Consider the following 16,472-nt stretch of genomic DNA (forward strand, 5'->3'; position numbering starts at 1 on the left):
AAAAACTGTCTCCCTGGCCGGAGGCCAGCGTCCCAGCCCCCTCGCCGCCGCCGCGCCGCAGCCAGGGAAAACAACTGCTCACTTCTCCCTGCGTCCTGCCCGCGCTCCCTGCTTCCCGACCGCCCGGGAGTCCAGCCCGGCCGGGGGAGGCGCGGAGCGGGCCGGCCGCCCGGCCTTCCTCCCCTCGCTCCTCCTCTCCGCCTCGACTTGCTGCGGCCTCCTCGCGCCTGCCTCTGGCTGGGGCCTTTGCAGGCCCCCGGTCCGGCCCGTGGCTGGGTTCCTTTCCGGGCGGTGGAAGTTTCTGGGCTCCGCGCAGTCCAGCCTCCATCTCTTGGCCTCCCGTGCGCCCCCGCCCGCGCCTGCCGTCCCCTCCCTGCGCGCTTCCTCTGTCCCTCGCCCTCGCTGCCCCCTCTGCCCTCTCCCGTGGCTCCTGGCTTGCTGCCCGCCTGGGGCGCCGGGATCATAGCCCCGGTCCCGGCGCGCCCCCTGGGTCTTGAGGCCCCGGATGCCCGGGCCCCGAGGGGCTGCTAGCGGCCTGGCCCCTGAGATGCGCGGGGCGGGGGCGGCGGGGCTGCTGGCGCTGCTCCTGCCGCTGCTGCCGCTGCTGCTGCTGGGCCCGGGCGGCGGGGCCGAGGGGGGGCCGGCGGGCGAGCGGGGCGCCGGCGGGGGCGGGGCGCTGGCCCGCGAGCGCTTCAAGGTGGTCTTTGCGCCGTTGATCTGCAAGCGGACCTGTCTCAAGGGCCAGTGTCGGGACAGTTGTCAGCAGGGCTCCAACATGACGCTCATCGGAGAGAACGGCCACAGCACCGACACGCTCACGGGCTCCGGCTTCCGCGTGGGTGAGGGCCAGAGGGCGCGGGCTGGGGGAGCGGGGAGGGCGGGCGCCGGGGCTCAAGCGGGGTACAAGGCAGAGCAGGCCGGAAGACACCGGGGGCCGGGGGTGCTGAGAGCCCCGCAGCGCTCCGGGGACCTGGGGCCTCGCGGACATCAGGGAGTTGGCAGGCTGGAGTCCTGGGGCCGGAGTTGGGAGGGCCGCGTGGCTGCCCGGACTTCACAGCTCCGGGTTAGGGCTGAGGCGCGAGTAAGGTGCGGGGTGGCGCTGGGGTCCTGGATGACAGTGCGCCCCCCCTAGGAAGGTGCTGGGCTCTGGAAGGGAGCGAGGGTCAGCACGCAAGGGATTTGAGGGGTGTGAGCTGGGGGCAGGAGATCTCGGAGAAGGGATAGATATTCCTTCCAGAAACAGTTGCTGGAAGAAAGGAAAAGTCTTTAAAAATGTCCCAAGCCAGGCCTGCCAGGGGTAGGCACCTGCATTCTCTGGGAGGAGGAGCTACCAGCAGGGCGGGGGCTGAGGGACTCAGTTCCTGGCAAGGTCTGGGAGGGGAGGGGTGTTGAGGCCCAGCGAGTGGGGTGCAGGTCTGGAAGTCGGCGCCGGTTTGGGTCTTCAGTCCCCCTTTCCGGGTGTCCCCGATGTGCCTTCATGGAGGTCAGACGCTCACAGCAGCCCTGCCCAGAGGCCCTCAGCCTCCCTGCCAACGAGCCCCTCTGACTCCCCAGTTCCGCCCGGAGCCGGTCCCTTGCCCAGCATCTCCCCTCAAAGGGCCGGGCCTGGGGTGCAGTCCTCCTCCCCCAGGGCCTGTGGGCCAGGCAGAGGGAGGTGTCCCAGCGGTAATTACCCTCCTGGACAGGGTAATTAGGCTGGGCCCAGGATGGCACCAGCAAAACAGCCCCTCTTACACATTCCTGTCCTCACAGCCCCGCTCACGGCCCCAAGGAACCGGTACGGTTCGCAGTTCCCATGAGGTGTGTTGGGGCGCGCACGCAGGGCCGTGCACGGGCTCTGGCGTGGTGCACGGTGATGGAGTACATGTTTCTCTGTACTGTCGTCTTGGGTGCCCGTCCCCAGCCTCTGTGGGAGCGTTGTGTGAACCCGTGTTGGTGTCCGAATGAGTCCATGAGTGTGTGTGTGTGTGTGTGTGTGTGAGATGATAGTGTATGTGGGCTGGACCTCCCAGGCCCCCTGGTCATCCTCTCCAGGCTGCTGTCTCCATCCGTGCTGCCCACATCCCCCAGGCTCAGCGCCCAGGCCACAGTGGGCGGGTGTCACTGGAAGGTCACCCTCGCCGCTATGGGTGACTCACTGGAAGGCAGGAAGGAGAGGATCCTGTCCCCCCTGGGCCAGAACACACCCTTTATACTCTGGAAGTCCTGGCCCCAAGCGGCGGGGCGGGCTGGGCTGGGCTGGGATGCTCTTGGCCAGGCCCTGATGGCCACGAATGCCGGCTGACCCTCTGAGGTCCTTCAGGTGTCCAGGAGAGCAGCACCCCCACCGTCCCGTCCCGGAAACTCACCCTGGAAATTAAGGGCCGCATGGGGCAGGCAGGTGTGTGAGCTCACGGTCCCAAGGCTGGATGTCAGGTTGGGATAGAAGTGTGTGTGACAGAAAGACCACGGTCACCCCATTCATTCCCCTGCACCTCCTCTGGAGCCCAGAGCGGGGGCAGACCCAGCCCTGCTGGCGCCCTCCAGAGCGCCCGCTCTTGCGCGGGAGACAGGCGTGACTGCCCTAACTGAGGTCGGTGCCAGGCAGCGCTGGGGCAGAGGGCGATGACAGCTCAGGAGAGAGGACGGGGGTGACACTGGAGGGGCAAGAGCTGGACATGCAGAGATGGGGACAGGGCTCTGAGGCGGAGCGAACGGCATGAGTAAAGCTCTGGGGGCAGAGGATGTGGCTGCTTTGTAGTGGGAGATGAGTCCCGGGGCATGCGGTGCGCACGGGAAATTCAGGGCGGGTGCTGAAAGAAGGTTCGCTCTGGGCCACGGAGAGCCTTGAATGTCCCAGCAAGGAAGCCAGCCATGAGCGGGGGCGGGCCTGTGCCAGGCCTTTGCTTGGGGTCGATTTGGCCGGAGAGAGAGAGAGAGCCCAGGAGGGGTCTGGGTGGCAAGGTTCAAAGCGAGGGAAGGGCAGGCGGAGGGCCTGGGGCGGGGGTGGAGGGAGGTGGCCTCAGGAGACAGGCCGGAGGCCGGAGGCCAGAGCTGGGCAGGGTGGGAGCAGAGAGAGGGTGCCCCCAGGCTCAGTGAGGAGTGACCGGGGCAGGCAGGGACCCCTGGTGCGCACAGGGCGTGGGGAGGCAGGATGCCGCTTCTGACAGGGCCCCTGGGTGGAGGTGCCCACGAGAGGTGCCAGGAGCTGTAGCTACAGACGAAGGCATTGTTGGCAGGGGTAAGGCATGGGCCCTGAATGGCAAGGTGGGGGGGGGGCAGAGAAGGATGAGGACTGAATGGGGGCGGGGGTGGAGGGCAAATTGAGAGGAGGAAGTGCCAGGTAGAGATGGCATTTCAGGAAAAGCTCGAGGAAAGCGGGGAGAGGCCAAGGCCGCTCCGCCCTCATCGTTGGCGACCTCTTGCCAAGCACGCTCTGTGCGCCAGGCGCCGGGCCGAGCGCTCGGACGGGCATCCGCTCATTTAATAGACGCAGCATCCCCAGAGACGAGGACGCGGAGGCGCGGGGAAGGGGAGCACGTCCTCAGGGCCACACGGCTGTCGCATGACCTCTTAGCTAGGATTTAAGTCCGAGACTTACAGCTCCAGAAGCCAGCAAGGGTAGAAGGATGTTGGGGAACCTACGGGGCCGTTTCTGTGTTCACGATGTGTCACAACAACCGGGTTCCGGGGAGGACAGAGCCAGTGGGTGGCAAGGAAGTAGGAAGGAGGGGGGAGACAGGATACGGGTGAGGGAAGGGCCTGGGTGCGGAATGGATGCTGGGGGGGGGGCGGGGTTGGCCAGAGTCCTAATCCGCCTCCCCTCCCCAGTGGTGTGCCCTCTGCCCTGCATGAATGGCGGCCAGTGCTCTTCCCGAAACCAGTGCCTGTGTCCTCCGGACTTCACGGGTCGCTTCTGCCAGGTGCCCGCTGGAGGAGCCGGCGGGGGCGCTGGCGGCTCAGGCCCCGGAGTGGGCCGGGCCGGAGCCCTATCCGCAGGCGTGCTGGCTCCAGACAGCGAGTCTATGGCCAGCAAGCACGCCATCTACGCGGTCCAGGTGATCGCTGATCCGCCCGGGCCCGGGGAGGGGCCCCCTGCCCAGCATGCGGCCTTCCTGGTGCCCTTAGGGCCAGGACAGATCTCAGCAGAAGGTACCGGGCGAGACGGGCAGACCCCGGGGAGGCCGAGGCGGGCGGGCGCTAGGGTGGCGGGACCCAGGCGGAGGCTAGCCCTGGAGGAGCTCCTCGCTGCCAGCCGCTGCTGCGCGGGGCAGCCCTGAGGCCACCGTGCCGCCCCCCAGTGCAGGCCCCGCCCCCCGTGGTGAACGTGCGCGTCCACCACCCACCCGAGGCCTCGGTCCAAGTGCACCGCATCGAAGGGCTGAACGCGGAGGGCCCCGCCCCGTCCCAGCACCTGCTGCCACACCCGAAGCCGCAGCACCCCCGGCCACCTACCCAGAAGCCCCTGGGTCGCTGCTTCCAGGACACGCTGCCCAAGCAGCTCGTGAGTGAATCCCAGTCCCCGCTGGATGGACCCTACGGTCTCTCAGGGTTGCCTTATCCCAGCTCTCTGGGGTCTGTGGGCTGAGAAGGGAGGCAAAGGGCCTCAGGAGGGAGGCGGGGTGGGGGCTGGGCGCCTCGTGACCGGTCTGTGCTCCTCCCACTAGTGCGGCAGCAACCCCCTCCCCGGCCTCACCAAGCAGGAGGACTGCTGCGGGAGCATCGGTACTGCCTGGGGCCAGAGCAAGTGCCACAAGTGTCCCCAGCTGCAGTGTGAGTGTGTGCGCTCAGGGACACTCTACTTTGGGGTGGACCCACCCTCCCGCCTCCTAGCCTGGTGCAGCCTTCTTGTAACCCTGCCCACAGACTCCTCCACACCCCACTCGGTCTCCCTCCTGTGCCCTCCCTCCCCGCCCCGGAGGCCCCCAGCGCCCTCCCCTGCCACACTCTCCTCTCTCCGCAGACACAGGGGTGCAGAAGCCAGGGCCTGTGCGCGAGGTGGGCTCTGACTGCCCCCAGGGCTACAAGAGACTCAACAGCACTCACTGCCAGGGTACGCCGGCCAGCCAGGGGAGTCTGAGGGTGGAGGGCAGGCCAGCTGTCCCTGGGGGAGGTCCCACAGTGGGCCCAAGGAGGAGGAGGGGCTGGGGCAGGACCCCGAGGTTCTTGGAGCAGCTTGCTGTCACCCCATGGCCCAGACTACAGGGACCAAACTCCCACTCACCACAGACATCAATGAGTGTGCGATGCCCGGCGTGTGTCGCCATGGTGACTGCCTCAACAACCCCGGCTCCTATCGCTGCGTCTGCCCACCTGGCCATAGCTTGGGCCCCTCCCGGACACAGTGCATTGGTGAGACTGGGGGCTTGGGTTCCTGGGGGGTCAGAAGGCATGGGTTGGAGGGGTGAGGCTACGAGCAGCAGGGTCAGAGGTCAGAGTGGGATCAAGAGTTGGAGGCAGGAAGAAGAAGGCCCAGAGCAGTGGGGTCAAGGATCAGTGGGGTCAACAGCCACCTGAGATCTGGGGTTAGAGGCCACATGGGGTCAGGGACTCCATGAAGTCAGGGTCATATGAAACCATGAACTTGATGGGTAGGAGGGACAAAGTCCAGAGCAGCTAGCATTGGGTTAGTGGGGGGTCAGTGGTCACAGAGGTTTCAAGGGGTCACATGAGGTCAGAGTAACAACAGGTTCAGGGGTCACATAAGTTCAGGGTCATATGGGGTCCAGGGCTCCATGAGGATCAAGGGTTACCTGGCCGGAGAGGCAAGGTCTGGAGGAGCTGGGAAGGGGGACGTGGGCAGTGGGCAGTGTTCAGGCCCAGATGCCCGTGCCCGCCCGGCCCCGGCCCCTGCAGCAGACAAGCCCGAGGAGAAGAGCCTGTGTTTCCGCCTGGTGAGCCCCGAGCACCAGTGCCAGCACCCGCTGAACACGCGCCTCACCCGCCAGCTCTGCTGCTGCAGCGTCGGCAAGGCCTGGGGCACGCGGTGCCAGCGCTGCCCCACCGACGGCACGGGTGAGCCCTGGGCGCGCGGGGCCGGGGGCCGGGGGCCGGCGGGCTCTGCGCTGTCCAGGAAATGCTCACTTCTCTGCCCCTCGCTCTGGCCACAGCCGCCTTCAAGGAGATCTGTCCAGCCGGAAAGGGGTACCACATCCTCACTTCCCACCAGACGCTCACCATTCAGGGCGAAAGTGACTTTTCGCTTTTCCTGCACCCTGACGGGCCGCCCAAGCCCCAGCAGCAGCTGCCCGAGAGCCCCAGCCGGGGGCCACCGCCTGCGAACACAGAGGGAGAGAGAGGTCTGGCCTGACCCTTCCCATTCCCTGACAGATGCTGACCCTGACCTCTGACCCCCGTCCCTGTCCTAACCGCTGACCCCCAGAGCTGACCTCTTCACCCCAGCCGAGATTGGAACCCCAGGATTTAACCCTTGCGTGGCAGGATCTGACCATCCACCGCCCTCCAAATCTATCCCCTGACCCCGGAACCCCTTTGGTTTCAGATCAGGGCATTGATTCAGCCCAAATGCTGGCCCCAGATCTGACCTTCCAACGTCTGACCCAGGAGGCTGACCCTAGCTATAACCTCCGGAGCCTTGTTCTGTAACTCCATGACCTTGACCAACCATACCTGTTCCCTGGACCCATGATGCAAACACTCCCTGACCCCAGGACCTAACCCTTGACACTTGACCCAGAGACATGATGGTTGAACACTCAGACCCTAACCACAAATACCCAACTGCTGACCCCAGACTTGACTCCCTTCTCCCAGCCCGACACTTAACGGCGACATCTGCTTCCCTTCCAGGGGTGAGCACTGACTCAGTGAGTACGAGAAGCCGGGCGGGAGGGGCGGGGCGGCAGAGAGGCCCCAGAGGGCTCAGGCTGCTCTCCCCTGCAGCCGGCGATCGAGGAGCAGCCGGCACAGCAGAGCCACCCGACCTCGACCACCTCTCCGGCCAAGTCCTACCCCGGTGAGATGGGCCCTGCAGGGGCTGGGCCTTCAGGGCTGTCACTGTCTGTTGAGGGACGTCCCCAGCCTAGGCACCAGGGGGCGGTGAAGCCGGGAAGGCCATCGGAGAGCGGGTCCGCTGGCTCTCCTGCCCTCTTCACCCCCTGACGGGTGTGCGCTGCCGCCCCTAGAGCTGATCTCCCGGCCCTCGCCCTCCACCGTGCGCTGGTTCCTGCCGGACTTGCCCCCTTTAGAGATCGCCCCTACGCAGGTCACAGGTAAGAGCTGCCCACCTAGGCCACATCCCGGGCGAACCGTGCCCCCTAGCTTAGTTTACCTGCCCTCCTGCCTACCTCCAATTATGCTGGAGCTATAACACTGATCCAGGGCTCACTGTGTCCCACGCCCTGGGACCCCTCCATGTGCAGTAAGGGACCCCACTCTGCCCTCAAATAATATTATGGCGATACCCATATTACAACCCAGTCTGAAAGCATTTATTCATTCATTCAACAAATATTTATTGAGCACCTACTACATGCCAGACACTGTTTAGTTGCTGGGTGGGATACAGAAGTAAAGAAAACAGGCGAAAATTGCCTGTCCGTGCAGAACAGGCAGACAACAGATCACTGAGTAAATTTTTTTAAGATTTTATTTATTTATTTTTAGAGAGGGAAGGGAGGGAGAAAGAGAGAGAGAGAGAGAAACATCAATGTGCAGTTGCTGGGGGTCATGGCCTGCAACCCAGGCATGTGCCCTGACTGGGAATCGAACCTGCGACACTTTGGTTCGCAGCCTGCGCTCAATCCACTGAGCTACTCCAGCCAGGGTTGAGTAAATTTATGAGAACAATAAATCAGAGGGGAGGAAAGGAAGTCTGGGGCTTGTGATGAGACACGGCATCGCAACGAGAGAAGGCTTTCCGAGCAGGCCTTTAAAGATTGTCAGGGATTAGAGAGGAGAAGGTTGGTGGGGAAACATTCCAAGGGAAGTTAAGTTTGGGCAAAGCAGTGGGAACATGAAACTGGTGGAGGAGGGAGAAACCACACAGAGACCAGTGTTTCTGAACCAGGGCCGGGCCGGCCCATGGAGCCTTGTTAAGAGGCTTGGGTTTGATTCCAAAGGCTGTGGGAAGTGTCTGCAGGGTTTGGGGCATCGTAATTGCTAGCTATGGCTGAGCAGTCGCCCTGTGCCAGGCACCGACTGAGGAGTTCTACAGACTAAGTATCATTTAGTCTCTCATACTTTTTGAAGTGGGCACTGTTGGCCTCATTTTCCACTGAGAAGACTGAGGCTCAGAGAGGTTCAGTAACTTGCCCCAGGTCACACAGCGGAGCCAGATTCAAGCCCACGTCTTTGTGGACTCGGAAGCCACAAGGGGGCTGCCAGCCTGATTGAAACCCAGAGGCTACATTTGCTCCTGGGGTAAGAGCTCGAGGGGAAGATGCCCACACAGGCTGGGACAACCCAGTGACAGCCCAGGCAGCTGCGGGAATGTGGAGGAAGGGGCACCTGGGGAGGCTTCTCAGAAGAAAGGTGTTAGGAATGCCAAGAGAGAGGCACTCCAGGCAGAGAGAACAGCCTGCAAAAGCCCACTGGCCAGGTGTGTTTGGGGTGGGGCAGAGATCAGCTTCAAGGCCTGGGCTGCGTGGCGTTGGGGTGGAGGATGCAGGCGGAGGGACCAAAAGGAGAGGTAGGAGGCAGGAGGTCCAGGGACTGGTGACAGAGAGGGTGAGGGCGGTTCCTGGTCTGACTGACCACTGAGGCACAACCTGTCGCGCTAGCCAGGATTCCCAGGAAACCGACTCCTGCCTGCCTGGGGTGGGGGAGGGGAGACCAATCATTACGTGGGGGGCTCAGGTCCATGATGCAAGGGGGCTTGAGGGTCACCGGGCCAGAGGATATTGGTGTGACTGAGGCTGCAGGGTTTTAAGTATTGAGGTGGCAGGGGCCAGGGTCAAGTGAGTGGGGCTAGAATATCAAAGGTCCTGGAGCTGAGGAAATAGCGATGTCGCAGACCTGGGGTCATGGTTTGGGGTTATCTGCGAGGGAGCTATAGGAAGTGCCAGGACTGGAGTGTGGTGTACAGGGACCTGAGGTCACTGTGTGCCCGGGCTCCGGTATCAGAATCCTCGGGAGGAGGCGTGGAGGTCCGCAAGGGGGCGTGGCAGAAAGGGAGCGCTCCCCTCCCGACCCTCTGACCCGCCCCCCCGCTCCCCGCCCGCAGAGACAGACGAGTGCCGACTGAACCAGAACATCTGCGGCCACGGAGAGTGCATCCAGGGCCCCTCCGGCTACTCCTGCCATTGCAACCCGGGCTACCGGTCACACCCCCAGCACCACTACTGCGTGGGTGAGCGGGGCGGGTGGGTGGCCGGAGACCACTGTGGTTCCCGACACCCCTTTGACGGCTTTCTGCCCCCGCGTCCTTCTCAGACGTGAACGAGTGCGAGGCGGAGCCCTGCGGCAACGGCAGGGGCATCTGCATGAACACCGGCGGCTCCTACAACTGCCACTGCAACCGCGGCTACCGCCTGCACGTGGGCGCCGGGGGGCGCTCGTGCGTGGGTGAGCCAGGCCAGGGCGGGGGAGGCGCCGGGGCTGAGTGCGGGGTTGGGGGGCGGCTCTCCTCCAGACCATGGCGGAATCCCCTCCGCCTCCCATTGCACTGCGCTCGCGCCCCCTTCCATCCGCTCAGACCTGAACGAGTGCGCCAAGCCCCACCTGTGCGGCGACGGCGGCTTCTGCATCAACTTCCCCGGTCACTACAAGTGCAACTGCTATCCTGGCTACCGGCTCAAAGCCTCCCGACCGCCCGTGTGCGAAGGTGGGGGAGGCCCCATCCAGAACGACCGGGGTCCTCACTCAGCTGTGCCTCTACCTGGGGTGGAGGCGGGGGACCTGCCCAGCTTAGGGCCTCTCAGAGGGGCTGGGGTTCGGGATCCCAGAGGGGCCAGTTCGCCTTGTTCATGTGTGACGGAGGGAGGCCCTGCCCAGGACCCTGAGCGCCTGGCCAGCCACGTTGTTCCCAAACGGGCCTTTCTCCTTTCCGCGCAGACATCGACGAGTGCCGAGATCCTAGCTCCTGTCCGGATGGCAAATGCGAGAACAAACCCGGGAGCTTCAAGTGCATCCCCTGTCAGCCTGGCTACCGCAGCCAGGGGGGCGGGGCCTGTCGCGGTGAGGGCGGGTTCTGGGTCGCGGCTAGGGCAGAGGGAGGGACTTCGAAGGCAAATTGGAGGGACCCGTTTGGGAGGTGCCTGCCAGAGGGGGCCAGGTCGGCTGGATCCGAGTGGGGCGGCGGTGGGGCTTGCGGCGGCGAGAGTCTCCTCGAAAGCGGGACCCTCACGCCCGCGGAGGGATCGTGCAGTGGGGGCGGAGCCCGAGACCAGTCTTTTTCGTCGCAGACGTGAACGAATGCGCCGAGGGCACCCCCTGCTCTCACGGCTGGTGTGAGAACCTCCCAGGCTCTTTCCGCTGCACGTGCTCCCAGGGCTACGCGCCTGCGCCCGACGGCCGCAGTTGCCTGGGTGAGAGCTACAGCCCTCCCCCCACCCCAACCCCTCCCGCTGCCACCCATTCGCGCCGAAACTGGGGACCCGCTCACCTGGTCTCTCAGTTGGGTGGGCAGGAGGTAGCTAGTAATTTACTAATCCTGGTCACTGATCTGCCCACTCATTTTCTCAGAGAACCTGGTGGACTGAAGAGCCACCAGAATTTCCACGTAGGAAGGGTCTTAGGAAGCAAGGTTTGAAGTTGTGCTTGCAAAGCACGTTACTTAGATTCGAAGGAAAAAAAAAAAGACGAAAGGATGAAGAGGGGTATTAGCAGTCCCCGTTGCACTGATGTTTCTGATGCACCAAGAAGCCAGCTGGGGTCGGGGATTCAGAGAAAGCCGGAACGGGGGAGACTCGGGGCTGTGGGCCTGCAAGGAGGCTGGAGGCTCCTGCGGAACACCAGCCGCGGCTGGGGGAGGGGAGGCCTGAATTGTCCTAAAGGACCAAGAGGAGTTGGCCAAGCAAGGAAAGGTGAAAGGAGCAGGACGCCCGGCAGAGGGAGGAAGGGTGGAAAACAGCGTGGAGTGTGCAGGGGCTGAAGGGTACAAGCAGGGGGTGGGGCCGACGCTGGCTGGCGAGGGGCGGGTCCCCATCCCCTGCATCCCCGGTACCCCTAAGGTGGAGCTTCATCCTGAGGGTAAGAGGCACCTGCAGCTTTTTTTTTTAAGATTTTATTAATTTATTTTTAGAGAGGGAAGGGAGGGAGAGAGAGAGAGAGAGAGAGCGAAACATCAATGTGCGGTTGCTGGGGGTCATGGCCTGCAACCCAGGCATGTGCCCTGACTGGGAATCGAACCTGCGACACTGGTTCGCAGCCCAAGCTCTATCCACTGAGCTATGCCAGCCAGGGCACCTGAAGCATTTTAAGAGGAAGAATGGCAAGATTCACTAACTGCTTTAGAAAGTCCCCTGATGCCACGTTTGGAGAGTGGCCGGAGGTCCGTTCGGAGAGACTCCGGCAGAGATGCCGGTGAATGCGACACACTGGGGGTCGCAGCCTCCGCATGGTTATGAGAGGATGTGATGTGAGGGAAATATTAGAGCAGATTGCCTGGGCCTGTTAACTCAATGTCCGCCTGAGGGAGAGCAGGCAGTGAGCACCCTCCAGATTTCTGGTTTAGGTGACTCAGTGGGTGGTGCTCCTCGCTGGGGTAGGGTCCCCAAGAGTGGGGCCTGTTTGATAAGGAAGACCCTAAGTTTCACGTTGGGCAGGGTGAGTGAGTGGTCCCGATGGGCCTCTTGGCTGGAGGTGCCAGCAGAGGGTAGCCACACGGATGGGAAGCCTTGGGCCAGACACACCTATGGGGGCTGTGGAGCTTTGGGGTATATACCTGCTCAGCCAAGGAGGGTGGGTCCAGTAGGGGGAGCCGTGGCAGAGCCTTGGGGACACTGCCACGTGAGTGGCAGGCAGGGGAATAGGAGGTGGGAGAGGTGGGGCTGGAGCGGTGGTGGGAGGGCCCAAAGAGCACCAGCTGAGAAGGGGGGAGGGGAGGCTTCCGGGGCCGAGAATGATGAGCTAAATGCAGTAGAGAGTTTCTCGTAAACTAACTGTTTACTGGGGACATAATAAGGTCCCCGGAGGCCTTGGCAGACGCTCTAGTGGCGTGATGAGAGGCCCGGAGATGCTGGCAACACATGAGGGAGAGCAAGAGCTGGGATCCCGGGGAGGGGTCTAGGGCTGTGGGCTGAGGAGGAGACGCCAGGAAGGTGGTCAGGGCACAGCAGGAGCGGCGGGGAGAGGAGCCACGGAGAGACAAGGGGCGCCTCTTGCTCTCCTGGGAGCCAGAGAGAAGGGAAGTAGGTAATGGTTTTCCGGGGGTTGGAGGCGATCGCCCTTAATTCTCTCACTGAGCAGTAGAGGAAGCCCAGGGCAGCATGGGAAGAGGGGATGCGGGAGGATGCCTCTTATGTGGTGAGGATGAATGAAGGGGAGGCCAGGGCCCACGGCAGCCCGTGGCCCGGCCGCCAGGGCACGGCGTGCCACGCGGGAGTGGGGTGAGAGCCCCACGTTTCTCCTGTGCTCCAGGCCGTGGGCAGGAGTGGAGGAAGGGGAGCAGAGGCCTGAGGCTCCCCGCCCCCAGTCTGGCCCTATGACACCCTGTGCTCTGCAGATGTGGACGAGTGTGAGGCTGGGGACGTGTGTGACAATGGCATCTGCACCAACACGCCAGGCTCCTTTCAGTGTCAGTGCCTCTCCGGCTACCATCTGTCGAGGGACTGGAGCCGCTGTGAGGGTACGTGGGGGGGTGGGGTGCAGAGCTGCAGGGCTGACCTGTTCTTCCCTGCCCCATAACCTCCACTGCCCAGGCCCCAAGTCCAGGAGTCACCTGTCAACAAGCCAGGCATCCCCAGGTCCAGCCCACATCCAGATCCAAGATGGGGCGTGGCGTGCAGGCCCCACCCGAGGCTCTGCGGGAAGGCGTGGCAGCCTCGGGCCGTGGGGGTGGGGGTGGTCAGCCCCTGAGATTCTCCACCTCTTCAATCCTCTGCAGACATCGATGAGTGTGACTTCCCCGCAGCCTGCATTGGGGGTGACTGCATCAACACCAACGGCTCCTACCGATGTCTCTGTCCCCAGGGGCACCGGCTGGTGGGCGGCAGGAAGTGCCAAGGTATGGGGGGATCGGGTGCGAGCGCCGGAGGAGGAATGGCGGGGAGCAGTGATAATCCTAGACACACTGTTGATTTATCTGTCTTTCTGTCTGTCCATCCACCTGGTCACCCTTCCACTTTTTTACTTAGAACAACGGTAACGGTAGCGGTGACAGTAATTGCGTGGTGCCTACTATGTGCCAATTCACGCTTACGTGTATTCAGCCAGCAAGAGTTTACTGAGAACCTACTGTTGGCCAGGTGCTGTCCTAGGTATTGAGCAGTGGCCCGGGCTCCCAGCTAGGGGAGGCTGGCTGACATCCAAAGTGATTCTTCCAGCCCGGGGTGTTGACTGCCAAGAGTGGTCTGGACTAGCAATGAATTGCAGCAGAGACGTGACAATTGAATTGGAACCTGGGGCATCCGTAGGGTTCCCCCAAGTATAAATATGTTCCCTAAGCAGAGAGAAGTTTGGGGTGGTATTCCAGGCCCAAAGAACGGTCTTCGCAAAGCAGAGAGTGGAAGGAGCTGGCTGTGCTTCAGGAGAGAGTAGGGCCTGTGCCCTACACAGAGTGGAGGTGCTGGTGGTTTAAAGTGAAGGGTGCTGGGATTTAGGGATATTGGGGGATCACAACGGAGAGTTCTCCAATGCTGAGATGAGAGTTGGGGTTTCATTCTGTGGTCTGTGGGAGCCGTGGAAGGCTTTCTGAAGAATAATGTGTGGATGGGGACCGACTATCCACTCACGATCACTGCGAACCCGCTCCCAGGGTCCATAAAGGGTACCTACCCTCCCACGCCTGCCCACGTGCGGACGGGACAGGACTTCCTGTTGTGTGTGCTTCGGGTTTTGAACTTGTGTGAGGCCCTTGAGGCACCCCCCTGGGAAAGAGGGGCTGGTTTCCCCCTGAACAGCTCTCCCTGCCCCCTCGCTCCCCCCGCAAGACATAGATGAGTGCAGTCAGGACCCGGGCCTGTGCCTTCCCCACGGGGCCTGCAAGAACCTGCAGGGCTCCTACGTCTGCGTGTGTGACGAGGGCTTCACACCCACGCAGGACCAGCACGGCTGCGAGGGTGAGTGCCTCCCAGCTCCCTCCTGACCAGAGGGCTCCCCTGGGCTGCAGCTGGGGTTTGGGGATGTACCTGAGTCCCACCCTCTGGAATTTGGGGAACAGGGAGACATCTCTTGCCTGTAAGAGTCCAGTGGGGCCAGACCGGGCAGGAGGGCCCCGGATACCAGCTTGAGGATGGAGCTTGGTTTTCACAGGGCTGCTCAGGGGAGCCGGGGAATGTGGGGGAGCAGGGGGGTGAGGTTGGTGGACAGCGTGGACAGGAAGATCCAGTCCACGGGACCCTGAGCTGCCCTTCCCCCCCTCAGAGGTGGAGCAGCCCCATCACAAGAAGGAGTGCTACCTTAACTTTGATGACACGGTGTTCTGCGACAGTGTGCTGGCCACCAATGTCACCCAGCAGGAGTGCTGCTGCTCGCTGGGGGCCGGCTGGGGAGACCACTGCGAGATCTACCCCTGCCCAGTCTACAGCTCAGGTCAGGAGCCGGCGGGCCCTTTCCCTCGTCAGAGCCTCGGTTTGCACTGGGGGAATGGGCGGCTCCCTGGGTAGGTGGGGCATGCAGAGGAGAGCTCCGCCCTCAGCCAACGCCGTCTGCCTCTTTCCTCCCCGACTCAACCCACAGCTGAGTTCCACAGCCTCTGCCCCGACGGGAAGGGCTACACCCAGGACAACAGCATCGTCAACTACGGCATCCCAGCCCATCGTGGTAAGCCCCGACCCGGTTCCTCCGACCCTGCTGGTGCTTGCTGGGTCAGTTGAGAGAGCTGGAGTAAGCCCCACCCACCGCCAATATTTGCCCCTCCCCCTACCAAGCCCCTCCCTCCTCACTCACAGTAGTGGCTGGGAGAGTCTTTACCACTGAGTGTGCTCTGCTCCTGCTCTGCCAGGCCTCAGAGGCCCCACAGCTAGAGGCTGCTGGGCACACACGGCTCGTTTCTCCGCAGACATCGACGAGTGCATCTTGTTCGGGGCCGAGATCTGCAAGGAGGGCAAGTGCGTGAACACACAGCCCGGCTACGAGTGCTACTGCAAGCAGGGCTTCTACTACGACGGGAACCTGCTGGAGTGCGTGGGTGAGTGCGGCCGGCGCCGCGGCCGTGGGAGAGAGGCCAGGAGGCATGAGCAACGGGCCTGCTGCTTACCGCTCGCGTCTTCCTCCCCGCAGACGTGGACGAGTGCTTGGATGAGTCCAACTGCCGGAACGGAGTGTGTGAGAACACGCGAGGAGGCTACCGCTGCGCCTGCACGCCCCCCGCCGAGTACAGCCCCGCCCAGCGACAGTGTCTGAACCCCGAGGAGATGGGTGAGGCCCGGGCCTGCTGGCTGGGGAACCGGGAGAAAGGTGGGGGTCCTGGATAAGCTATGACCTCCTGACCCATCCTTCGGCTGCCCATAGATGTGGACGAGTGCCAGGACCCCGCAACCTGCCGCCATGGCCGCTGTATCAACCTACCGGGCTCCTACCGCTGCGAGTGTCGCCCGCCATGGGTGCCTGGGCCCTCTGGCCGAGACTGCCAGCTCCCCGACAGCCCCGCCGGTGAGTGCGAGGGTCATCCCAGTCTGACTCTAGGGGCCCGTCTGCCCTGTCAAGCCCTGGGGTGCAGGCGGGCCGTCCTGGCTTCAGGCTTCTCCCTGACCTGGGCCCCTTCCGCAGACCGTGCCCCGGAGCGTCGGGACGTGTGCTGGACCCAGCGCGGGGAGGACGGCATGTGTGCGGGCGCCCTGGCTGGGCCCACGCTCACCTTTGAAGACTGCTGCTGTCGCCAGGGCCGCGGCTGGGGTTCCCAGTGCCGCCCCTGCCCGCCGCGCGGCGCTGGTGAGCCGACCCGGGGAGGGTTGAACCAGAGGGAGTAGGGAGGGGGTCGGGAGCTGAGTTGTACTGACTGTGCTGACTACTGACTGCCTCTCCCAGGTTCCCAGTGCCCAACATCACAGAGCGAGAGCAATTCCTTCTGGGACGCGAGCCCCCTACTGCTGGGGAAGCAGCCGCGAGGTGAGAGTAGCGGAGGGGACAGAGGCGGGGTCAGAGCCATCGCTGGGGGCAGTGTTGACATATCTGTTCTGCCGGCTGGCCGGCGCAGAAGAGGACAGCTCAGAGGAAGATTCGGACGAGTGCCGCTGCGTAAGCGGCCGCTGCGTGCCACGGCCCGGAGGAGCCGTGTGCGAGTGTCCGGGTGGCTTCCAGCTTGACGCCTCCCGAGCGCGCTGCGTAGGTGAGCCAGGGGGCGGGGCCAGAGGCTGGGGGCGGGATAGGGCGGGGCCCTGTCAACCCGCCTCTGCACAGCTCAGCTCCGGCATCCTGGTGAAGTCCACTCT

General features: G+C 63.5%; 1 protein-coding gene across 2 annotated transcripts in view; it reads left to right on the top strand.

Annotated features, from left to right (window-relative positions):
- The window catches only part of LTBP3 (latent transforming growth factor beta binding protein 3), a 17,130-nt gene continuing 658 nt past the window's right edge, over positions 1 to 16,472 (top strand). Inside the window, exons 1-27 of one of the 2 annotated variants that reach the window (XM_045854901.1) lie at positions 1 to 839; positions 3,811 to 4,131; positions 4,281 to 4,483; positions 4,647 to 4,752; positions 4,943 to 5,032; positions 5,209 to 5,331; positions 5,836 to 5,994; positions 6,090 to 6,278; positions 6,790 to 6,806; positions 6,883 to 6,955; positions 7,125 to 7,211; positions 9,164 to 9,289; positions 9,373 to 9,504; positions 9,635 to 9,763; positions 9,994 to 10,116; positions 10,344 to 10,466; positions 12,605 to 12,727; positions 12,986 to 13,105; positions 14,031 to 14,159; positions 14,464 to 14,631; positions 14,779 to 14,862; positions 15,101 to 15,229; positions 15,322 to 15,459; positions 15,553 to 15,693; positions 15,811 to 15,972; positions 16,069 to 16,149; positions 16,238 to 16,369. In XM_045854901.1, the coding sequence (XP_045710857.1) occupies positions 506 to 839; positions 3,811 to 4,131; positions 4,281 to 4,483; positions 4,647 to 4,752; positions 4,943 to 5,032; positions 5,209 to 5,331; positions 5,836 to 5,994; positions 6,090 to 6,278; positions 6,790 to 6,806; positions 6,883 to 6,955; positions 7,125 to 7,211; positions 9,164 to 9,289; positions 9,373 to 9,504; positions 9,635 to 9,763; positions 9,994 to 10,116; positions 10,344 to 10,466; positions 12,605 to 12,727; positions 12,986 to 13,105; positions 14,031 to 14,159; positions 14,464 to 14,631; positions 14,779 to 14,862; positions 15,101 to 15,229; positions 15,322 to 15,459; positions 15,553 to 15,693; positions 15,811 to 15,972; positions 16,069 to 16,149; positions 16,238 to 16,369 (3,742 nt within the window). In that variant the 5' untranslated portion in view covers positions 1 to 505. Of the gene's footprint in view, positions 840 to 3,810; positions 4,132 to 4,280; positions 4,484 to 4,646; positions 4,753 to 4,942; positions 5,033 to 5,208; positions 5,332 to 5,835; positions 5,995 to 6,089; positions 6,280 to 6,789; positions 6,807 to 6,881; positions 6,956 to 7,124; positions 7,212 to 9,163; positions 9,290 to 9,372; positions 9,505 to 9,634; positions 9,764 to 9,993; positions 10,117 to 10,343; positions 10,467 to 12,604; positions 12,728 to 12,985; positions 13,106 to 14,030; positions 14,160 to 14,463; positions 14,632 to 14,778; positions 14,863 to 15,100; positions 15,230 to 15,321; positions 15,460 to 15,552; positions 15,694 to 15,810; positions 15,973 to 16,068; positions 16,150 to 16,237; positions 16,370 to 16,472 lie in introns of both variants that reach the window. The other variant, XM_045854902.1, reaches the window with a different exon arrangement.

The sequence above is a fragment of the Phyllostomus hastatus genome, unplaced genomic scaffold (genome assembly GCF_019186645.2).
Source record: "Phyllostomus hastatus isolate PE091 unplaced genomic scaffold, TTU_PhHast_1.1 phas_scaffold_11, whole genome shotgun sequence".
Lineage (NCBI taxonomy): Eukaryota > Metazoa > Chordata > Mammalia > Chiroptera > Phyllostomidae > Phyllostomus > Phyllostomus hastatus.